The sequence below is a fragment of the Arachis hypogaea genome, chromosome 14 (genome assembly GCF_003086295.3).
Source record: "Arachis hypogaea cultivar Tifrunner chromosome 14, arahy.Tifrunner.gnm2.J5K5, whole genome shotgun sequence".
Taxonomy (NCBI): Eukaryota; Viridiplantae; Streptophyta; class Magnoliopsida; order Fabales; family Fabaceae; genus Arachis; species Arachis hypogaea.
The window spans coordinates 123,445,392-123,470,597 of record NC_092049.1 but is presented as its reverse complement, the minus strand read 5'-3'; the positions used below and the strand labels follow the sequence as shown (position 1 = coordinate 123,470,597).

The following is a 25,206-nucleotide window of genomic DNA, read 5'->3' as shown; positions in this document are numbered from 1 at the left end:
TATTTTTTGTGGTTGACATTGGTTTTGTATGATGATGACATAGAAGGAGAGCACAACAATTGAAAGAAGCAAGAGAAAGGAAAAGGATGAATATTGAGATGAAGAACTTGAAATTGTACATGAAGAACCAAAGCATCATAGAAGAGAATGAGAAGTTGAGGAAACAAGCCATGATTCTGCATAAGGAGAACCAAGAACTCTTCTCTCAGCTCCAAAAGAAGCTCTCAGAACAAAAACAATTAGCAACAAATCAAAAACAATACATATAACTAGCTATAGCTCTTAGCTCATATAATATATACGGTTTATTTTAGTGTGGCCTAAGAGGTGAAGAAAAGATTTAAGGGTCTATATGTATGTTTTATATTGATCCTTTTTCTCATATGTTTTAGCCACTTAGCCTTGAATCTTTAACTTCCTTCTTTTTCTATTTGCTTATTTAGTTTGAGGTTGAATTAATCAATTAATTAATTCTCTAGCAATAAGTTTAGAGGGGGGGGGGGGTAAAAATATGGATAAAAGGGGAGATATATGTCAATTGTAACCATTATTATAAGGAATATAGTATTAAATATTAAGCAATGCTGTGTATTATTGGTTCTAGTTTGTTATGTTAGTTTTCCTGATGCAAAGTTTAGAAATGATAGAAGAATGAATCGTTTTCTTGAAAATCAAATGAGGCAAAATTTTCTATAGATTAATTGTGGAGCAATATTATATGACCAATAAAATTTATTATTTTTTTAATATTTAACTAGTAAAAGTATTTTTATATTAAATTTTAAATTCTAAATTTTAAACTACTAAATTCTAACAGTATAAACATTAAGTGTTGATCCAAAATGTTAGTTCATATTGATAAAAAAAAAATATATATTGGTTCTAATATTTCTCTTTTGTATACAGTTTAATTGAAGTCATGCTAGTAAATTAAAGTAATGAAATAGTTTCATTTACGATAAAAACTTATATTATACATGTTTTTTAATTGAATAAACAAAATATAATGATACCGTAAAATAGAGAAAAGTTAGAGAATCAGCTATAGTCTAATAATTTAACAATATATTTTTAGTAAATACATTGAAATATTGCTGGTTAATTACTCGTCAAAAACAATAAATTTTATTGGTTCTGTACCATTATTTTCGTAAAATATTAGCGTGATAATATATAATTAAATATGTATGAAATATTTTTACACCGACTATACATTAATGCTAAATTTTAAAAATATAGTATGTGCCAGTCAAGGTAAAAAATGTACATTGTCTACCGAGAAAGGATTAAAGAGAGTAAAACTACAAAAAATGAGGGTAAAAGGAATCAAACTTTTCTTCATTTTTCTGAATATTCACCTCGTCAGTTCAAGAGCTTAACAAAAGAAAAATAATGTAATAGACACACACAAATAAAAAAAAAAAAAAAAAAGACAAATGTTAGAATACCTTAGCTACAGGGCTACAAATATTTTTGGCACTACTAATCATTCTTAACATTGTCATAAAAGAACACTGTTAATAAATCACAATCATTGTTAGTTGAAATCACATTCAGAAGATACAAAAACATGATAACCTTAGCTTTTGCATGCTATTCTAAATTAATGTATGCCCTATAATTCTATAAATATGCACACCTACTCATTCTCTGTAATTTTTCCCCCTTCACTTTTTAATATAACTTTCAAGTTATTACTGCTTGTGTATATTCATGAAGCATGCCAAATTGTTTTCCAATAACACAATTGGGTCAATCAAACACTGAGCACTAAGATTTTATATAGTTCATGGCATGTTCAACGTTTGTAATTATCTGATCATAGATTCATGAAGTTAATGATCAGATTCATGAAGTTAATTATGTGTGCAATAAATACATAATAACAAGATTAGTGAAAACTCTTTCTGAGATAATAAGAAAAAGTTGTACAATCAAAAAGTAAAAGCTCAGAACAAGGAATGCAAATAAATGTTTCTCACCGGTTGAATTGGTACTATACAAAGATGGAAAAAAGTGTTTAAATTTAGTAAAAATGAACATTATAAATTACAACAGTCCAGATATTTAAAAGATAATTAAAAAAAAAAAACACATTTATCTTTGTAAGGAGATTCTAAGAGGAGCAACAGTCACATATACAGGGATGTCAGTATATACTGTTTATTTATATGTTGGTAATAAAGTTAGAAACTTATAGAGATTCATATACATATATAGGAACACACGGAAGACGATCAAATATTTCTTCTTCATTATATGTTTAGAAAGCGGTCCACATATACCAATGTACTTTGTCGGTACATAATGTTCCATACTTTTACTACCTATCATTGATGGAAAAAAATTTTTTTGATGTTTGTAAGAAAAAAAAATATTATTTATACACCAAAAATACCTATCAAAATCAGCCACTAATATATTTCTGTATAAATATATATTTTTTAATTTATTTTTAATATGTATTTGTAATCCAATATGTATTTCATACAAATAGTTAATTTTAGTGGCTGATTTTAATATACACCTAACATGATTGTTGTAAGAATAGAAGCAAGAGAAAAGCAGATTATTGAGAAATGAAAACTGAGTTTGTAGTTGTATTGACTCTTGTGAGAGTTGTGATGATTATACAAGAGAACAATCATACGAATATCAAAAATACTATTTATATACTAAATCAACAGCCATTATATATTTGTGTATAAATACATATGTTATTTAACTCATTTTCAATGTATATTTTGTATTTAAATATGTATTGTATACTAGTGACTGATCTAGTGTATACCTAACATGGTTGTACAAATATATACATACACTAACGTACTAACACAACTCAGCAAAGCAAAACTAACAATAACCGTCACAACCACCTATGTCTATAAGAACTTAAAAAAAACGTGCTTAATAGTTAATACTATAGGCTAACAGTGTTGTTTCTAGGAAGAGTAGCAACATATAGGAAAATTCGGAACTACTCTGAACTGATTTTCTTATTTGCCAAACATTTTTGCTTAATTATACTTGGAATCTTCTTACGCTTTCATTTCAAAAAATACAAGCCAACCAAAACCATAGATTTAGATTTACAACAATAATGGTTTTGGAAAGATTTGGTAAGGTTCACCCATTATAAGTATTGATGCATCTTTCTAACCCATACTCCAAAAAATCTTCCTAATAGAACATGACAAAGAAAATATTAGAAAAGAAAGTAAAGGTGTTTAACACACTGTAAATATTAAAACATTCAAGATTTTTTATATCTAGAAATTAGGACTTGGAAGATTTATCAGTTTCCATAATATATACATAATCATCTAGTTCTTCTAAGATTGGCAAACACCTAAACAAGATAGTAGGATACACTGATAAAAGTCATAAAACTAATTCTATAAAGTGGAAAAAACTAAGTTAATGACGACCAATTAAGATAAAGTCATTATCATCAAGAACCTGAACATCTTTGTCTCCAATAAAGTGCTCTCGACCGATTCCCTTCACCAAATTGACAAATTCCATCCGCTTCTTCAAAGGGAGAGGTACATATGGTAGCCTGAAAACCGGCCGAGCAACTCCGAGTTGAGCAAGAGCTGTGTTCAAACCGATGGGGTTTGGCTCGCAAAAAAGCCATTCAACAAGAGGCATGAGCTTAGAATTCAGCGCCGGATTCTCACCACCAATTATGAGTTCTCGCATTAAACCGGGAACCAGGTTGCTTGCGACAGATATCACTCCTGTCGCCCCGTAACCCCATCTAGCATCATGGCATTGGTCATCATTCCCGCTCCACACAACAATACCATTATCTGTATATTGTTTGATCCTGTCATTTCCCATACATTCCTTGACACCGGCTAAACTCGCACTCTGTGCTAAGGTTTGAATCACCTGTGGAGGAATGTCTTGACTGGTCCTTGAAGGCACATTGTATATGATGGTAGGCCCCATGGGAAGCACGGTATTGAAGTGAGAAATCAAACCATTCAAGGAGGTTTTGCCGTAGTAAGGGTTTATGTGAAGGGCAGCGTGCATCCCAACAGCAAAACCCTGCTCTGTGGCATGGATTGCTTCCCTTGTGGAGTTGCTTCCGGTGTTTCCTATAACCTTGATTTTCACTCCGAAACAGTTGACTGTGTGCCCAATAAGCATTATGTGTTCGTCCCAGCTCATTAATTGGCCTTCTCCAGTTGTGCCACCAACAATAACACCTTCAACTCCATTTTCAATCTGCAAATTTACTAAGGTATCATATGCTTCAAGATCAAAGCGACCATCGGGTAGGTATGGTGTCTTAATGGCAGTTATCAATCTCAGACGCTTTACGTCATCTGTGGAAGTCCTATAAATACAAATATACAATGCATACAATACTTCACACCATGTAAAAGCATCTATGAAGCTATGCTTGTAAAGATTCTTAAGACGAAATTTTTAGAAAAGAATTTGCAAAAGTTGGCTAACATGTCTGAAACTATCAACTAAACTAGCCATACAAACAGGAATTCATGTAGTGGGAAAAACATGTCAGCAATTTAGTTCAAGTTTAAAAAGTGAACGTATAGCTTGTTTCTTAAATCAGTATAAAACTGCTGTGCAGATCAAAGACATAATCCTAGTAAACTATATCTTGAAGCGAATAATAATAAAGGAAAAAACATATGCAAACCAAGTTCAAACTGCAAGCAGGTGAGAGAACACTGCATCACAAAGCAGAATAGAAAATCAACTTTTGTCCTCCGAGAATCAAACTCAGTAAATGTATACATTCTATAGTTCCCACCTAAAGAATGCAAATACAATAGAAAAGATCATCTAGGAAAATGAAAACATGATTTGGTGCATGACATTCGTTATAAAAACCCACCTGTTCTTAGCCTCAAAGCTACGCATTGGAAGGTGGAAACTGGATGTCAAAGCAGCTTGAGTAGGCTTCCAATGCAACTTCCTGGTTCATATAGACAAACATTTTAGTGTTTAAAAGAAAAGGATTAACGACAAAATGCTGGAATCTTTCCACCGTTCAATTGGCACCAATTCACCCTTCTCAAACCAAAATTGTAAAAGTGTATATATTCAGCTCAAAATAGAGTAACGGATACACCTCATCAATTCCATCAAGATTAGTTTACTTCTTTTCCTTATATCAAGAAAAAAGCAGTCTTGTCCATGAAGAACTTGGAAAAATAGATATAGATAACTAGAGTTAGAACTCAGAACTGTTCAGCAATGTTTTTGGTCAAAACTCAAAATCCACATATTACAGGGAAGACCAAGCAAGTCTCAATTAATTAGTATCTTATTATTATGCTATAAGAAGGGGAGTCTTGGAGCACCGGTTGAGTTTATGAGTTATCTCAAGGTCATGGGTTCAAGCCATGGAAACAGCCACTGATGTGATTATCAGTTGGGCGTCTCCCTTTCTTGGACCCTGCGTTAACTCGAGATGCTTGTGTACCGGGCTGGCTTTGTTTTATACTTTTATCATTATTATGCTATAAATCATACAGAATGGTATTTCCAAATTAAAAGAAAAAACAATGTTGACCAAGGCCAAGATGACAATGAACAAACCCACAAAACCACACCTACAGTTTATTCATCATGTATTATAAGAACTAACTAAAATGGAGCGATGAACAACCTCACGAAGCAATGATATAAGCTATAATCCATGCATGCATTTAATCAAAATAAGTACTTAAGACATGAAAAAATAAAATACAATTATAATACATCATTGACCATAGAATTCGTGTTTCTAATTTATGATTTCCCAACCAAATTTCTAAAAAAGAACACGCAGGAAAAAAACAAAAGAAACCTCGAGAAACAAACATCAAGTCAAGATACAAAAAAAAAAAAAAGAATTGTATCCCTATCACTACATATACACACAAACAGAAAAAAAAAAAAAAAAAAAAAGAGCATAATTCGACGGAATAATAATGACAAAATCAATAATAATATGGAAGTTATACCGATAAACTAAGAAAGATAAAATGGAACCTGGTGTTGGTGGTATGGCCATGGGTGACATCGGATGGTAAAAGCGGAAAAGCGGTTGCTCTGAAGGAGAGAGTGGTGGAGGTCTTCAAGAGGGCCATGAGAATGTTAAGCAAAACGACGTCGTTTGAAGCGTGTGAGTGAAATAAATGTTGATGAAAGTGGAAGAAATGGCAGTAGTTGCAAAGACAATTTCCTGCTTTCCACTTTCCGTGTTTGTTTAATAAAGTTAGAGAGTTCTCAGACGCAGTCATCCAAACCGAACCCATAGATAACCTAATAAGTAATAACAGCCTTCATGCGATCATGCCAGTTCTAATTTTAATTTTATTTTTGAACTTATAAAATAATACATAAATATTTATAAGCCTATATCTTATAGATAATAAAATAAATTTATCTATTTAATATTTATTTTTAATTATTTTATTAATATATAAGTATAGTAAAATTTTATTTATTTATTATTAAAATAATATTATAATTTTAAAATGATATTAATTTTATTTTATCAATTAATTTTAATATAAATTTTAATTTTAAATTAATTTATTTTTTGAAATATCAAAAAAGTATATTAAAAAAAATCTATTAAAAAAACTCTAAGTTATTAGTCACTTGTTGTCTTTAAATTTTTGGAAAAATTTTAAAATTATCTTAAATATTTATCGTATTAGTAAAAAAAAACAAAAATGTCACCTTTTCAAAACTAATGAGTCAAGTATCGGCTGTATCGCTTTTTTTTATATTATTATAATTAATTTATTGGTGCGAATTTGAATTGGAACAAGATTTTAACATGTCGATCAAATTAAGATAGAATGAAAGACTTCTTACTTCTTTGACATAAATTTGTTGGACCACTCAAATAAAGATGTTTAAAAACATCTATTTTTTAAGATAGTTTTTAATAATTAAAATTTAATATATATAATCGATTGAACTGTGTTATTTTTATTAAAATTAGGTCAAATAAATTAATTTAATCAAAAAAATAATGAATTAAATTTTAAATCAGTCTAAATTAGTATTATTTTTTTTATAAAAAATAACTACCAGATCCTTATTATAAAAAATTACTAAAATACTCATATTATAAAATTTAGCAACAGATCAATCACAAAATAAATTAACAATCCAACAACATCAACAATCATAAAATTAGCAATAACATAAATTAAAAAAATTAAAAAAAAATTCATATATATATTCTTCAAAAATTAAAAAAGAAGAAGGAAAGAACAAAATACAGAAAAAAGAGAAGGAAGCCTTGGCCACCTCCATCATACGACTATCTTGGTCTTTTTTTTATTACCGCAACAAAAGTACAAAACTATCACAACTCCAACCTTAAATCTGTCCAAATCACTACCACCCACTATTCCTAACTATTTTCTTTCTATCCGAACCCTCTGTTCTTTTTTTTTATATATATATACTTAAACAACTCACTAGCAACAATTAAACAACAGCAACAACCACAATAAATCAATAGAAGTTTTAAATTAAACAACAATTATTACCACAGTTTCAAATTCAAAATCAGCAACACCAAAAATTACACGATTACAAATAAGTAATTACAATGAAATAACAACACATATTCAATAACAATAAAATCAATTGTAACAAAAAAAATTCAAAAACAAACCAATTTTTTATTTTCAAATAAATCAAAAATTCAACGAAAGAGGAAAAGAATAAAATGGATGTAGAAAGGAGGTGCAGCACGACGAAGAGGTAGAATGGAGAAACAATATTACACAAGGCAGAAAGAAGGCATGATGCTGCAAGGAGGAAGAACACAAGCCGGCGTTGCAAGGAGGCAGAACTAGGAGGCACGGTGCGGCACGAGGAGAAGGAAGACTGGAAACGCAGCACTACAAAGAGGCTAAACGAAGGCTAGCACCGCATCTACGCCAGCGAACTCTCCTTATTTACGCCGGCGTCTTCGTCCCCCACCTTCTCTCCTTCTCTCCTTCATGTTTTTTGTTTGTGTATTTCAAATTTTTTTAATTTTTTAAACACAAATCGAACGGTCCGATTATTATACTTCTTAAAAATTGGATGGTGTACTCCGTAAATTAAATCATCCCATATTTTAAAAAAATATCATAATAGATCACAATTTAAAAAAATACCATTGTTAATCCAATATTAAAAATAAAAATATGAAAGAAAGAATATATTTGTAATTTGAAAATATTCCACATATGATTACAGAAACGGGTGATCCTATGATTAAATGCTGTTTGGTTTTGGTATTGGCGTGTTGCCCACATTGAAAAGACAACAAAAAAAATGATGAGAGTAAGGCAATGAACTGAAACTAACCCTTTGCATTATTTCAGTTAGGCTTCCCCTGTTGTTTTTTCTTCTTTATTTGTTTAAGATTTCGGTTCCTTGACCAAATATATTAGCTGATTAGTAGACTGAAATTTAGTACTGTATTTAAGAATTTTTTTATTTTTATAAATTAAATAAATAGAATAATTATTAAAATAAATAATTTTAAAAATATTTATCGAAATAAATACTCCTTCTTTATTTCGTTTACACTGTAAACGAGATAATTTTGCATGTATCTGGTCTACAGTATAAACGAGATAAGAGATAGGTATGCAACTCTCAGATGGATAGTGGATAGTGAGAGATAACGTGAGCGATAACCGTTTCAATTCTCTTCCTACTATTCCCATCAATTTCTCATAATAATTAACAGTTATTTTTATTTTTCAAATTTAAATCAATCTAATTGGATGATAATTTAAACTAAAAATTTTTATGTACTCTTTTTGAGTACTAATTGAACAAACATATCCATTTTAAAAAATTTTAAATTAAATTATGATCCCATTTGAATTGATTTAAATTTGAAAAATAAAAATAACCGTTTGTCAATTGTTAAGAGACATTGATGGGATTGTGGGCGGAGAGAATTGAAACGGTTATCTCTCACTAGGGATGGCAACGGGGCGGGTTTTTGCTCTACCCGACCCCGCCCCGACCTACAAAAAACCCGCATGAAACCCGCCCCGCCCTACCCGCGGGTAGTAAAATGTTAAACCCTAACCCGCCCCGCCCTTACCCGCCTTTATAATTATTAAATCCAACAAATAAAGTAAAATTTTAAAAATTATATAACCACCATTTACATACATAACATAAATTAAAGTAAAAATTTATATATGATATAATATTATTAATTATTTTACTAATTATTTTATATATGTTACATATATTATATATTAAAAATATATATATTTATATATATATTATATATACCGGGGCGGGTTCAACCTAAACCCGATCCCGCCCGCCCCGTTAAAACCCACCCCGAGCGGGTAGGGGCGGGGTGGGTACCCGCGGGTTCGGGTAGTGTTGCCACCCCTATCTCTCACGTGGATAGTGGGAGATAATGAGAGATAACCGTTTTCATTCTCTTTTCAGTATCCCATCAACCTTTTTAAGTACTAATTGATCAAACATATCTATTTTAATCTCTTTTACCAATCTTTTTATATACTAATTGCATGTTAAAAGTTTGGATTATTGATAATATTAATATTAATATTTTTATTATTTTAAAAAAATTAAAAAAAAATACATATATCTCGTTTACAGTGTGAACGAGATATACAATAAACGAGATATGGTAAACAAGGTATACACGTTTGGTGTCCACCTGTCTTATCTCGTTTACACGGTATATATATACGAGATACATGCAAAATTATATCGTTTACAGTATAAACGAGATAAGAGAGGAATATTTATTTCGATAAATATTTTTTAAATCATTTATTTTATTAATTATTATAATTAATTTATTTATTAAAATAAAAAATCTTGCTATTAATACTTGCAATCTTGTTTATGAATTCTTTTCTATTAAATTCTTTTCTATTTTCTTTGAACTCTTTCAATATCTTCAATGCTACGTGATAATCGTCACTTAAATTTTTTTTATAGACAGCACCAAATCCTCCTTGTCCTAATTTTTCACCAAATAAATTGGTTATCTTTTTTGTCTTTATAGAGAGCCCATGACATTTGTATGCACCTTCACCATTGGCATCCATCGTTGGACTCCACACAACCCAAGCACAGCAAAAGCATACACAAACTAATAATAATACTTCCGTTTTTGCATCTTGATTTCAGGTATGCCATAGATGATGAACAAACAACTTGTTACCTTTCACTACGTCGATGCTCAATCATAGACATGCATCGACCACCAAAATATATAATGATGAATGAAACAACTCCAAACTTCAATTAGCAATATTGCTATTTGCAAAAGAATATATATATATTAATTTAACTTTATATTAATACTATTATTATCAGATAACATTGTAATTCTTATTCATTATTTTGCAATAATTCACATTCTCATCTTTATATTTAAACGATAAAAAAATCTTACGACTAAATACATGTATTATTTAATTTATTTTTAATTTATATTTTATATTTTAATATGTAATTTTTGTTAATAATTAATTTTGTTAGCTAATTTTAATTTATCATGTTAAATATACACCAAAATTAATTATTAAAATCAGTTATCATATATTTATATATCAATATATATATTATTTAACTTATTTTTAATATATATTTTATTTTAACATTAATTTTATTATTTTTAATTTTAGTATAGATTTAATTTTGTATTTTTTATTAGTATGTTTATAAAATATAAAATAATTAAATATTACATTTGATTGAAAAAATATAGTTTATTGTTGGTAGAGTCAGTAGAATTGGATAGTAAATTTTAGAGTGTAGATAGAGTTTTTTTTTTTCCAAAAAGATTTCATTGAATGAAACTTAAAGATGGGTCGAGGGGAAACTCTTTACAAGATTCATGATGGGCTTTCCCATAAAAAAATCAATATAATATCACTTAAAAAAATGCTTAAGAAAAAAAAAAGAAAAGAGTTTTATAAAGGGATAATGTGGTATTTCCTGCACACGTAAAAAAGAAAGAAAATATCTTCTAGGTGCTTCATCTTTCTTCTTTTCTCAGTAATTGAAAGTCGTTCTCCAATTTAGTAGCTGTTTCTAAAATTTATTGGTGTCTCTCATCCTAAAAAATCAGTTTATTTAGTAAAAAATACCTTTTAGAATTCAGATAGAGTTAGGATTAAGAGATTTTTAACTCACAAATAAAATAAAGTTGAGTTTTAGAAAAAATTTAAATTCACGAGCAGGATTAGGATGGAATTTAAACGATTCCATCCTACTTTATTTAATACCCAATGCTAAGTCGTTAAAATGGACTAAATCCATCGTACTAATAATTTTATCTCATCTCTAAAATTAAATTTCAAATTAAATAAACTGAATCTCATGAACCCAAAAAAATATAGATTAAACGGAACGATCTATTTATTTTATTTTTTTGTATTGTTAAAAAAAATAATAAACGAGTCAAGCCATAACTTTTTTTTGCATACTTAGGTAGTTAGGTTAGTCCTAATTATTCTTTGAGGCCACATTGGTAGCCGCGGTTGACCTTTATTTCATTCTATTTGGCCTACTAAAATCACCTAAAAAATATGCATTATCATTTTAAGGCCACATTATATTTATCATCTTTGTTTTATTTTACCGGAAAATGTTTTTTTTTTCTTTTTTCTTTTTGATCATGAAAGTATGCTTCGTTATTGTTGTGGACGTTACTGGTGGAACAAAAGAGAAATAGATGTGCAGCACAAAAAATATATATGCGTTATCGGTATAAGTATAAAAGATGGAGGGTAATAATAAGCTGCTTAAAAAAAAAAATTCATACTTCAAATCCCTATATTGCTGAAATTTAAAATAAATTTATTATATCACCAATTTTATAGTGTCTATCGTTTAGTGCGGAATTTTTATGAATTTACTTTTTATATTAAATTTTAAATATTTAAAATTTATTAATTTTTATATTTTTAAATTAAATATTAACTATTTAACACTGCAAAATAATAAGATAGTTAAACAAAATTAAAGAGATAATACAAGATACTAAATTTCAAAGAAAAAATAGTAATTGAGATTTATAAACGTAGTGTAGAGTTTAGCTTGACTTATATATATAGAATAAACCTAATACGTGTATATAGAAATTTAAAAATTCAACCTAGTACTTTTTTTTTTTTAAATATCAATATCATTAAACATTATTTTTACATAATAAACAGAGTAGCCATCATAAAAAAATTGAAGGATAGAAAAAGAGAGAGAGAGTGTTGAGAATATTTTGTCAATTATTGAGAATGTTGAGAATATTTGTCACAAAGATATTTTCCGTCCGATGATAACCACTGTGTGTCACAGAGTTTACGATAATGTTCCTCAAGGTAGCAATCTGATGAGATATTTTACAACTTGCATGCATTAGGTTTTCACAAATACTAATGTATTAGACTGGTACACTGATATCCATCGATTTTAGACAGTTGAGATATTGTATTAAATATGTTGATGGTTCGGATTTTGCAGAGTAATTTGAGCGTGTCATTGGCATTGTGAAGAGCACAATGAGAAAATAATGGGATGTCCCTTTTACCGAAGAATAAAATTTGAAAATTGTTTGACCATTCCCTTAGTATATGTACTCTACCATAGCGGCTTAGCCGCTCACTGTAGGGCTTGTCCTCGTGCAACTTAGATGCGGATTTAAAGGGCCAGAATGATTAGGGTAAGATTATGAAAAAATTACGGTAAAATAGAAAAGGCGAGACATAACGTGAGAGCGGCTTAAGAGCCAAAGCGTGCTGGACCAATAATAAAAAACGAGTGGATAATGAGACATGCCTGGCCAAGACCTGTCAAATAGTTAGAAGAACAGACCTTTATTCATGTTTTGGTGAAAGGCAGTGGTAGAAGAGATTTAGATCTGAGGGTTGAGGGTGAAGTGTTTTAAATTAGAAGAATAAACCTTTACTCGTGTTTTGGAAAGAGAAAAGTAGAAAACTGAGGGTAACGAGAAGAGTTTTTTTTTTTTTTTTTTTATTAATTTTAATAAACAAAAATATTTAACCATAGTTAATCATATATGATTAAGGTATATATATATATATATATATATATATATATATATTTGTATTTGTATACAAATAATATTTAATATATTTTTAATTATTAATTGATTAGAATTAATGATGTCATATGTCTATATTGTATTGGTCTATATTAATAGAGAAATGTTGGTTGTACAATACTAATCAGCCTTTAATCAGATTTAAATAATATTTAATTATTTTTTAGTGTAATATGTTCCTATTTTGTAGATACATATCTATAATTAGATTTTAATTTAAATTTAAATTTTAAAATCTACCCACTTCATTGGTGATTACAGTGACTTTGCTTTACTTTCGTAACTTCACGTAACAGATACAGTTTTTTAAATTCCTTATTCTACGGGATATTCACACGCATTAGTGAATCCCAAACCAAAAAGGACGCTGCCAGCTGAATTCTCCATTTCGTCTTCGTTGGTGAAGACCATCACCACTTTTCAGTTGAAGCACTCTCTCATTTTGCATTGGTGAAAGGTATCATTATTTTCCACACATGTATTTATGTAATTTGTTAAGAAATATCATGTTCAACTTTTTTAATTATATTTTAATTTAAACATAAAAATACTCTGCTGATTTAATTGGAACAAGGTTGATCTTATTTAATTTTATTAATAAAGTTGTTGCAAATAAAGTACTTTCTACACAAGTAGTTTGAGCAAAGAAGCAAAAAAAATCTGGAGTTTAAGAGAGAAGATGTAGTTGATATGGTCATAAAAATTCTGTTGTTATTTATCAATTATAACACATGATAGTATGATATTTTATTCAAAATATTTTTAAAACACATCCAAAATCAGACTAACTTTAAATATTTAAATTTAAACGTTAATAATACAATTAATCTTTTGATTTTTTATTCGATCAAATGAATATAATATTTATTATTTAAATTATCAGTTAAATTTTTTTTCGATACTTATTAGTTTTCAAAATTATTATAATCAACAATTAATTTAAAATTGTGTTGTTATTTTTCGATTATAACACATTTGATAGTATGATATTTTATACAAAATATTTTTAAAACACATCCAAAATCAGTCAACTTTAATAATACAATATAAATGTTAATAATACAATTATGAATGGTTGAATATAATTATATACATAAACTAAAATATTTTCAATTGTAGTTTCTTTTTCAATTGTAACACATCTAAAATATTAAGTTATACAAAAAATATTTTTAAAACACATCTAAAATTATGAAATTATACAGAAAATATAAAATCATAAATCTAAAATCTAAATTTAAACATTAAAAAATAATTGTAACACATCTAAAATTATGAAGTTATACAGAAAATATTTTTGAAACACATCCAAAATCATAAATCTAAAATCTAAATTTAAACATTAAAAAATAATTGTAACACATCTAAAATTATGAAGTTATACAGAAAATATTTTTAAAACACATCCAAAATCATAAATCTAAAATTTAAATTTAAACATTAAAAAGACAGCGTTGTAAATGAGCGCCGAAAAGGAGGAAGACAGCGTTGAGGATGAGCGCGGAAGAGGAAGGTGGCATGGATGAACGATAGCGGAGGATGACTTCTCGATGTGCACCTGAGTTTTTCATGTGCACCTCTGGATTTTTAACATGGTGCAAACGTGACTTCTCTGCTTCTTTGAGTGTTTTGTACGAGTTTAATTAATAATTTGATAGTTTAAGGTTTATTTTATAATTTTAAAATCAAAATTTTGAATTTTGAATAATTTGATTTTAGATATGTATTTAAATTATAATATATTAATAATTAAATATATTAAATCTGAAACAGAAATTTAAAATTTAATTTCAGTTTTTTTAGATTGCATTTTGAATGTGTATTTAATTTTAAAAAGACAGTAAATTTATTCATAATTTTTAGTTATGTTTGTTTTAATTTTTTTAATTATTGTAATAAAAGGCTGAATGTTGTACTATTTTTAAAGGATACCTAGTTGAACCAATATTAATAAGGTATGCATTCTATCACAAATTTTGGAGTATGAGAGTAATCACCTAAAAAAAAGAGTGAATACACTACAAAAATAATTAATTTTAACAATAATAATACAATAACTGTTATTTTTTTATCTATATTTTGTAGCCATTATCTATTTGCCATTAATATTATATATTATATATTATAATAGTAATTATTATTATTGTTATTTAAAAATACAAAAAAAACTACTTTTAGTAAAAAAAATTTAGTGGCAATAGTGTTATTACTGGTATAATTTTTATTAAAATAAATTTTTTATAACAACAGATCAAATTACATAGAAAGAAGAAGACCCATCCCTTTCTCTCCTCACTCCCTGAGAAACCTAACCCTGAACCATCACTTATCCCACTCCTCATTGAAATCCAAAACCCTACCAACCATCACTTATCCCAATCAATGCCAATCCCCTTCTCCGGTATCCAAACCATCGCCATCGCCGGTATCGTCGCTTCAGCCGGGAAAGTTCCACCGGATATCGCGGGATTCCGGCGAGGTTGTGCTGGAGTCGTGGCTTACCGACCGCCGAGGAAGGTGGCGAGGATCGCTGCTCTTCCAGAGGCCAGCGGGAGCGGCAGCCCTCTCGCTTTGGTCAGGACCGTGGAGAGGACACCGCCAGTGAAGGCCTATGCGTCGCCGGAGTCTTACCTGTTGCCGGGGTTTGGGAAATTGACGGGGAAAGAGGTGAGCGGGAGCTGCAAGGAGTTGTCGCCACAGTGTTTTGGCGGCGGCGGAAGGAGGAGCGAGAAGGTAGACGAGGAGAAGGAGAATGGCATGTGGCATGGCTTGTCTGGAAGGTTTCCTTCGGTTTCTTTGTTCAAGGAGTACCAAAATGCAGCTATGGCGGTAATTATTCTATTTCATTTGTCTCTATGATCGGTTCTAGGTTCAACTTTTTACTTCTTTTTTTCTGTTTAAGCTGAATTTGAATAATGAGCGGTGGAACAAATGATGGCTTTGTGACTTGATTTTGAAGTTGCTGTCTGATTTACGAGAGAGAATAGAAGGGATACTAAGGAGCATAGAATTTGCATGGAAAAGGAGGTTTTACGAGCATCATTGTTAGTAGAGTAATTTTTTTGATAGTGTGTTAGTATAGTTGTGTTGCATAATTGAACAAGAATTATATTTTCTTATTTATTACATGATCCAAAAATCTGATTTATCATTTCAGATTATCTGTTTTATTAGTACTTCTTATGTTATATTTCCAATTTTTTGAAAAACAGAATATTGATAGCTGATGATTTCTCAGCTGAACTAGCTGATGGACTGGCCTATGTAGCTGGTCATGACGAAGAATCCAGACCTGTTTTGGTAATCTCACTACTTCATTTATCTGACTTGAATTGGTTTGAATTGTTTAATTTATTCTTTATTTTTAACTGAGAGTGGTGGTGGTGACAGATTTTCCGGATGAAACAAGACTATACCAAGTTACATTCTCAAAAACTGTAAGTTACCAAACACGAGAACAATTCTTTTTTACTATTCTTGATATCTTACTGCTAGCTTTTAATTTTATATATTTTTTTGAACTTATGAAGGTTGACCCGTTTGCTAGTATTCACAATGGAGGTAGCAATTTCAACAATACCAAAAAACGTAGAAGAATTTGTGATGCTTTTCGACACAAGTAAGTAGTAGTATAGGTATAGTGCACATTGGTCAGTCACATGTCCCAAAATCCCTGTATTGCCCTTTGAAGCTAACATTAATTAATGAGAAAGAAACAAACAAAGGAGTAAAAGGGGAAATGAGATCAGGGGGGTTGAAACAGAAAAGATTGAGGGATCAGAATCAATAAATGAGATAGCAGGGGATACAATGAATCCCGGCAGGGCAGGGCCTGAATGGGTCGCAGATAGAGTGTCTGGAGTGCCCCTTATTAGTTGCAATGTTTACTGCTAAAGGGTATTATCAGGAATCAGAGTTGTTATTAATATTCTCTATATTGTTCTATTCAATCAGTCTTTATTGTTTCCTTAAATAATGCTATAGTGTAGTGGGTGTGGTGAATTTGTGATCCTCCTCTTTAGCTTGCACTAAAAGTTTCAACTTTCTTGCCGCCCTTTACAATTCAGGCTCTACAAATATCAGAAATTGGCTTGGCTTCACAGGATACCCTTTCAATATCCCTCATTGCATTGCTTGCCACACTAAACAAGTTCCTAGGAGGAATGTCCAAATAAGGTTTTTGTGATTCTCTGATTAATTATTTCTTTTATCTCATACTCTATATGATTTGTTACACCCTTTTGTGTTGGTATATGCTTTATTGTAATAGTATAATTATTGTTGAGTTTCTGTTTTTTATGTGCAGTGACTTATGAGTAATGACAAACATAAACCATAGATGATGTGCATTGACAACCTTAAATTGAAAATCGATGACGTTTTGGTTTCAGGTTTCTCATATGTCATTGTCTTTTATATTGATGAAAAAATTAATCAGGAGAAAATTTATGACGATACCTCAAAATACTTGACCATTTTCACACTGAGATCAAGGGAATTGCCTTATGAGTATTGGGCAGTTGCTTAACCGTGTTCGATGTGTTATGTCTAGTCAGTTCTCTATCATTTAACTGTTTGGTTTCGAAGTCTAAAGTTCAAATTGTATTTCTTAAGCGCATTTCTTTGATTCTTTGCAGTACTATCTCAACTGATCTGGATGGAGCGCCCTTTGGGTAAACATTTCCTACTTTTATCCAGCTGAATTCAGGAAAATTGCTTTTTACCAAGTGATATTGAAAAAGCTGAGATTGTCGATTTCTTGGAAAAGAATAGTTGTTATTTCATCTTTGCACAACTGCATACTATTTGTTGTATGAGGCCAATGAAAAGGAAATGGCAAAATAAATGCTAATCTCAATTGCTATTTGCTATATTTCTTCTGCCTTCAGTTTGACCAACCTTCTAAATTATCTATTCCTTCGAAACGTATATTTCTGTTAAGGAATAATTTGTACAACTACTTTTTTTTTGGGCTTGTTAAGATTATCCTTGAGAGGGGGTGTTTGAATAAAGGATACCAAATCCTCTTTGTATGCAATTAAGGAAAATATCAAAGTTGTATAAATTATTAAGAGTAACGCATTCCCCCTTAAGGTATATGGCATTTCTTAGTTTGCTTACATTCTAATCAGCTGTTGAGTATGTTTTATTTCATATACATTTCTTGATTTTTATGCTGTTGTAGTCTTTGTAATGTGAAATGGTATGACATCCCTGAGCTTTATGTTTGTGCATGAGACTACGGCTTGGTTTGGTAAAGTTTTTACTTTTGGAAAGTAGCTTATGAAAGCTGTCTTTTAAAAGACAACTTTTTAAAAGTTGCAGCACTTGTATTTGGTAAAATTAAAAATAGCTTTTAATAAGCACAAACACTACAATTGTGTTTGGTAAAACAGCTTTTAAAAATTAAAAATTATAATAAACATATTTATAACGAAGAATAATTTTTTTTTTCAAATTTTAGAAACCAATAATTTAAATATTTATTTGATTTACTCTCTATATTAATATAAATAGAGTTATCATTAGTCAATACTCAATAATAAAACTTGTATGTAATCCAATGTTAGTACTGATACGTCCATTACCCATCTATATATATTGACTCACTTTTACAAATCACAGGAAATGGGACACATATCTCAAGTAAAATTATATATCTATATTTACATATGTATATATATGTTGTTATTATAATTTTGACTAATGTTTATCAAGTTGGTGGACAAAAATTTTATGAAATTTTATGATTAGTTTTCATAAATCAGGTCTTCTTCACGTTTTAAAGAACAGAGAAAAACAAACATCTATTGAAAAATACAAAAACAACTCACAAAAAATTATATAAATAGATAGAAGTTCATACATAATACGTGATAGAGGTGTATTTGTGTTGAAATTGTGAAGATTAGGTTGAAAAATAAAAAATATATGATTTTCTTATAACTTGTGAAGGTTAGGTTGAGAAATTAGAAATATATGAGTATTTTAATAGTAATATAACGGCGGGAAATATGTGTGGGAAAATAAATAAAATCTGGTGTTAATAATTAATAATGGTAATTTTGAATATTTATTATATTAGATTTTTTTTTAATTTTAATAAGCACAAGCCAACTTTAAAAAACTTTTTCTTAGCCAAACGCAAAATGAGGTACTTGTGCTTTTAAAAAGCACAAGCACCTCTTCAAAAAGCTTTACCAAACCCAGCCTACTAGTGTCCCCTTCAATGCATTCCTGTGGAGTGAAGTCTGGTAACTTTATTTTACTTCTTGTGTTGAAGCTTTTAAGCTGAACATGAGTAATGAACTGCTGAGCACAAATATGTTGCAGATAACTGTACTATTTGCGAGGGAACATTGTTGTTCAATTGACCCCTTAGCGGCATTCTTATGTTTCGATAATGCTAGTACTTTTATTTATTCCCCTTAATATAGCTTAAACATGTGACCACTTAATAGGTGCATTCATGTTCTCACACAAGCACATGTGCGCATACATTCACATTACTCTACTTATAATTATATTCTTGTTTATTCCATAATATTTTCAGTGTGCCATTAAGATTGCATGCCTGAAGATTTGCATTTCTACATGCTTGCTGGGCCACTGAATTAATGACTTTTTCCTTGTGTTAATACTATAAACTTCAATATAATTTTTGTGCAGATGGGACGTGTTGATGGACATAATCCACATATTATCAGGAAAGATTTGCCCTTCTCTTGGACTAATGTATATGAGGTCACTAGTATGTCTTCAGCTTTCGGTAAACAGAAGTTTTACCTAGTACTTTGCTGTGTTCTTCAGTTTCAACTATAGCTTTGGGATATTATTTGTTGTAAAATTGTAAATTAGCTTGCCATTTGATTCATCTCATCTTTTTAATACATGTTTGTTACTTCTAATTGGGTTGATCTTTCAGGACACCAAAATTAACAATATAATTGAATTATGTGTTTCTTAATTTTTCATATATTCCTGACATTAGGATATAATCTTTATATGACACAACATTTGCAAGAGTGGATGCCTTGAGTTTTGAGTTTTTTTAAAAATATGAAACCTAAAAAAAGAATTATAAATTATATATTATTATTTAAATTATTATTTTAGTATTTTAATTTATAAATTATATATTTTGAAGACTAATAATATTTTATAATAATAAAATATAATTATAACAATAATTATGCTATATGTATATAAAAAGTAATTATCTTTATAGAATATATATTGAAATACAAAATATATATTGAAAATGAATTAAACAATAAATATATTTATACACAAATATATAATGGTTAATGAATAATTTTATAGCTGATTTTTATGTAATATAATATTTTTATTATAAAAATTATTAGAGTTTATTTATCTTATGTCTTAAAATGGCTATGGATTCCTTACTCCCACTTTTATATGGGAGTATCATTAGCCAACACTAAAATAATTACAAAAAGAACCCCATTTTTTGTTTTTTAAAAAATCAGTAATTAGATATTGACCCTCTAATTACTCTTTTTTACACATTGTTCTTTTTTCTTTAATTTCAGATTCAAAAGTAGTGGTGAGAGTGAGACATTTAGTCTGCTAGGGTTTTGTTTTCCTCTTTCAATCACCGTAGCGGTGTAGCCATTCTCTCTTCCTCTCCCTCCGCAGTCTCTCTCGTTCGCTGCCGCCGCCTCGCAAGACGCCGCCGCAGCGCAAGACGCCGCCGCCACACTTGGAGGTTAGTTAATCATTATTTTTTTCTCAATAGTCAAGAAATTTAATTATGCTTGCAATGAAAACTTAGAAATCTAATCAGTATTTTCACTGAAAATAATTTTATTTGTATATGTATCTGGTCACTACCTCTATGGTAAATACTAAATAGAGCAGCACTATCTAATCTAGTGTAGTAGATGTAGATCAACTCAAACTTTTATGAACAGAAAAGAAAAGAAAGTTGTGGAGGCACGTGAAGTGCCATCAACTTCTGTCAGGTCTGTGTATGTGTTGTGGCCAATGGCAGTGAAGGGTGTCTTTTGGATGCTTGCTTTTCTAGCTGCATAAACGGATAATTATTGGAGAAAGAGAACCGTTATGCGTGACAATGTAAAATTGACCTCACCATTGTTTTATATTATTCATTTAACGTTTTATTATAATGCTGTTGAATGGTCCTTGTTGCTAAAACATTATTATACTTTACTGCTATTACTGCTGTAACCTGTAAGTGATTAATCTTTGTTGAATGAGACTTGATTAGTAAGCTGAGTTAATTGGAATTTCTAAGGGGGGACAAAATCTAAGATAGCAGTAGCTTAGGCATGGTGGATGAACTCAATAAACTATTTATACTCAAATTGGTTTGGAATTTTGGTTTGGTTTGAGAAATCAATTCATTTTAAAATGTAATCAAACTAAACCCTTCTGGATCCTTCCAAGTTTCAGGGTCTCTATGGATGGCAAACACATTTACGTATACTATCGTCTTGGCTTCAATTTCATACCCTGCTATTCTGCTATTTTTGTTGAATTCTCTTGGTACCAATGGTGCAGGTGCATAATATCTTAATGTTTCTTTGATCACTGCTTTCAGATAAACAAGCTTTTCAATATCTTCATCTTCTATGAATGGTTTCTTGCCATATAAACTTCGTATCTTCTTCCGAACGCAATCCTGCACACTATAGAACTCGACACGGACATCAATATCTCACTCAGATTCGTGGTTTTTGAAGAACTCACGTGCTCTGATATCTTGCCTAACATTCTTTCCACTTCAGATTTTCTGATGTGGTAGAATCCAGAGATTCGCTTGGAGCTGAAGAAATGAACGACGCAGATCTTCCTGATTTCTCTCCAGTACTCGCTGCATGGAGAGAAAATCAAATCGAAACCGTTGTAAGAGAGTCTAGTGGTTCCGAGCGACGGAGGTCTGCTTGAAACGTCAAGATCATGGTCTTTGAGAACCTCCTTTGCGAGTTTCGGTGAGGAGATAACTATGGCTGGTTTGAACCCTATTTGAAGGGAGAATATGGAGCCGTAGATCTTTGAGAGGTTCCATAGTTGGAGATTGAGGTTGGAGCTGTCGAGTTGGTGGAGGTTTCCGATTATGGGAAGTGGTTTAGGACCTGGTGGTAGAGTGGTTCTTTTGTGTTGTTGTTTCTTTAAGTGATGAAATATCACTACTGCCATTAGAGGAATTGCAAGAAGAAGCAGATAATACAGAAATGAAAACATTGAGTGGAAGAAATTGAAGAAGCCAATGCAAGCTAAGGTGACTAATTAGTTATAGAGAACGATCAGATACACTTTGCTGCTAAGAAAATTAAATATCTTACTATATATAGAGTTAAACCTTGTAAAATTGATAGTTGAGAGTCGTTATTTTTTTTTTTGTAGGTATGATATTTGATATGATATGAAGCAGCCGAAGAAAATTCATAGTCCAAACGGAAGTGCAGTATATATTTTTTATGTTGTATATTCTGGAAAATCAGCAGAGAATTAAAACTTTATATTAAATTAATGTACTAGCAAGAGATGATATAAGACCAAATGCTCTGAATAAGAAGACAATTCCAAGTCGAAAGAGTTGTTACAATTTATATATGAAGGCTGGTGTATGTGTAGCAATTGAAGAGTATGCAACTTTTGTGTGACTCTACTCTTACATTCGACAAGTGGATTCATACCCATTTTGACAAGTTACGTCTTGTTGAATCTATACTAGATCCACAACAATATATATCTGTTGGAATTCATTATTAATCTATTATCTCAGCTTATACAATGTACCAAAAAATACGCACGCTTTCTTGTCTCCTCAGATCAGAGGTGCCGCTTCATGAATTTTTTTTATAAAAAAAAAGGTATAAATAGACAATGAGAATACTAAACAATGTGAATAATGAATATATTATATGTTTAATTTAATAGATATGCAGATAATTATGTTTGTTATTTTTAATTGGATGGTTATTTCTTTTGATATGCATATGCCTTTCGATGACACTAAATTCAATTAAACCAAAGAAGTAATAATATATCTCTTAAGAAGAATCGAGGGATAAATACATGCCTTTCGATGACACTAAATTCAATTAAACCAAAGAAGTAATAATATATCTCTTAAGAAGAATCGAGGGATAAATACATTACTGACAAATCTTGGAGATTAAGCTTCATAAACCTAACTATTAACTGTTATTGTCATGTTATAAGAAGGATGGACCTTGCCAGAAGAGATTCCCTTCCAAGCAGATTTCATGGAAGCAGTGGCTGAATTGAGTGCAGCCTCAATATACTTCTTGGAAGCAATGGAGGCAGCTTTCTCCATCAAATTTCCCATCTTTCTTGCACCCTCAGCAGTGTTAACTAGGCTCTCCATTTCAGCCTTTGACATGCTCTCAAGCTCCTCTTCGAAGCGCCGGAACTCGTCCATGGCACTTTCCGTGATAGAATCAAGGTAGTCCTGAGCTTCCTGCATGGAAACCTCAGCCTCTTCAACCTCTTTCTGTTGCTCAAGTTCTGCAGCTGCCCATGCCTTGTATGACTCAATCTCAAACAGCTTCATGAGGACGATTTTTATGGTCTGGGAAACTGTTCACTTTCTCTTATCTCTCCGAAAATTGAATCCCTTGAGGTACAAGGCTGTAGTTGGATCAGGGTCCCTGAAACCGGGCATTTGAAGAAGCTTTCAATTTCCAACAGTTCGGGTAATTTTCCATATTAAGTGATTCTTGTACATATAGTTTTTTCTTACTGGCTGTGTTTTCTTGTTCTTATATTTCTTTCATCTCATGTTAATTGTTTCCAGGGAGGGTATACATGATAGATTTCGGAAACCTCAATGTTCTGGAGTTCCTGTCGATGCGAGGAGTCCAGTGGTGCTGTGATGCAATATGTAAAATGCTGAAATTGGCAAGTGAGGTGAAGCATCTTTTTATGAAGGTTGTATTCACAGGGGACTTTGAGGCTCTGCAACCCTTTCCAGAGATTGATTTTGTCGAATTTTTCAATAGCCATCCAAAGCTGCGCAAGATATAGTTTTTGAACGGAATAGTCTACTAGCTTCATTGCTCTGGGTTTGTCTCCAAGATTTAGCTTACTTGCTCCCATCATAATTCATAACTGTGTATGAAGTCGTGATGGCTATGCTGCAATCTAGTGTGAATGATTGTGACACTATAATAACCCAAGAATCACTTGAATTGACATATCAGAGCCGTCAAAAACATTAATATATTTGTGAGAGCAAAGCAATAACAATAATCATAATAATGCAGCACAGAGCAAATTAAGCTGAGGAAGAATCATAATTTTATCACTACATACTCCATAGACTGAAAACAAATGTCAAGGCCATGATCAAACTACTAGCCAAAGAACGAGCAAACAAAAAAGTAATACAAATATGTTCACTTCAGCGGTGAAAATTAGCATTCATGTCCTCCCAGGGGATTCATTGCCACCCAGGGTTTCAAGAAAGCCAGAAGGATCAATTTTCGCTTTCTCAATGACAGAAAGTGCAGACAGAACCTTCTCTGCTGCTACCTTTCTCGTCTTAGCTGCATCTTTTAGCACTTTTACACTTTCCTCTACTTCCTAAGAAGACATGAAAATAAATAAATAAAGCATATCAAATTCAAATCAAAACACCAAGGAAACTCGAAGCAGGGCAAAAATCATTGCCTGAAAAGCTACCCTAAGGATTCAAAATTCATCATCTTGACTATTCTAAAAGAATCAAACCGAACTGAAAAAAAGGCAGAAGAAAAAGTATACCTTGCTGGGTTTGTCGTCCTCAACAAGAAGTAGGGTTGAGAAAAGTTGTCCTATTTCAGTGTCATCAAGGGTCGCTCTGGTTCTCGTTCTTTCTCTGCGAAATTTAACAGGGTGGTGATACTGATAGTTCGTTCCTCCGAGTCTGTGAGGAGTGGCGGCGGACGCAGGGAGCGGCGGCGTCTGATGCGTGTTGTGGCGGCAAGAATAGGCGAACCAGAGATACAGCAGAGGAAGAAGATGAGTAAATGGCGTTGATTGAAATTGAATCTATAAACCCTAGCAGACCTCTCTTCTTCTTTGAATCTGAAACTAAAAAT

The 25,206-nt window shown here is 30.9% G+C and overlaps 4 protein-coding genes and 1 long non-coding RNA gene across 12 annotated transcripts; 2 read left to right on the top strand and 3 right to left on the bottom strand.

Annotated features, from left to right (window-relative positions):
- Positions 1–3,242: 3,242 nt before the first annotated feature.
- On the bottom strand, positions 3,243–6,387 carry LOC112743930 (4-hydroxy-tetrahydrodipicolinate synthase, chloroplastic). Its single transcript, XM_025793379.3, has 3 exons — positions 6,013–6,387; positions 4,871–4,951; positions 3,243–4,345 (listed from the first exon to the last, which is right to left on the bottom strand). Exons 1-3 carry the CDS (start codon positions 6,276–6,278, stop codon positions 3,418–3,420), a joined length of 1,275 nt encoding a protein of 424 aa, XP_025649164.1. The 5' UTR covers positions 6,279–6,387; the 3' UTR covers positions 3,243–3,417.
- An 8,983-nt stretch (positions 6,388–15,370) lies between these two features.
- Positions 15,371–22,809, top strand: LOC112743927 (uncharacterized). 8 transcript variants are annotated; one of them, XM_072214804.1, is made up of 12 exons: positions 15,371–15,940; positions 16,071–16,155; positions 16,350–16,411; positions 16,502–16,548; positions 16,642–16,730; positions 17,179–17,287; positions 17,550–17,662; positions 17,749–17,784; positions 19,781–19,880; positions 20,668–20,843; positions 21,699–22,379; positions 22,505–22,809. In XM_072214804.1, exons 1-7 carry the CDS (start codon positions 15,494–15,496, stop codon positions 17,581–17,583), a joined length of 873 nt encoding a protein of 290 aa, XP_072070905.1. In that variant the 5' UTR covers positions 15,371–15,493; the 3' UTR covers positions 17,584–17,662; positions 17,749–17,784; positions 19,781–19,880; positions 20,668–20,843; positions 21,699–22,379; positions 22,505–22,809. The 8 variants fall into 8 exon arrangements, with proteins under 8 accessions (XP_072070905.1, XP_025649153.1, XP_025649151.1 ...); XM_025793368.3 differs by lacking the exon at positions 17,550–17,662 and having other exon boundaries at positions 19,781–19,862; XM_025793366.3 differs by lacking the exon at positions 17,550–17,662.
- On the bottom strand, positions 20,726–22,297 carry LOC112743102 (cytochrome P450 71AP13). The gene is made up of 3 exons (XM_025792324.2): positions 21,848–22,297; positions 21,648–21,779; positions 20,726–20,836 (listed from the first exon to the last, which is right to left on the bottom strand). The coding sequence occupies exons 1-3, from the start codon at positions 22,295–22,297 to the stop codon at positions 20,726–20,728; spliced, it is 693 nt and encodes a 230-aa protein (XP_025648109.2).
- Positions 22,810–23,205: 396 nt separating the features above from the next.
- On the bottom strand, positions 23,206–23,678 carry LOC112743929 (uncharacterized). Its single transcript, XM_025793378.2, has one exon. It carries the CDS (start codon positions 23,676–23,678, stop codon positions 23,295–23,297), a length of 384 nt encoding a protein of 127 aa, XP_025649163.1. The 3' UTR covers positions 23,206–23,294.
- Positions 23,679–23,680: 2 nt separating this feature from the next.
- LOC140178341 (uncharacterized) lies at positions 23,681–24,320 on the top strand. The gene is made up of 2 exons (XR_011871222.1): positions 23,681–23,820; positions 23,922–24,320. It is a non-coding gene; the product is annotated as an uncharacterized lncRNA (long non-coding RNA).
- The last annotated feature ends 886 nt before the right edge of the window (positions 24,321–25,206 follow it).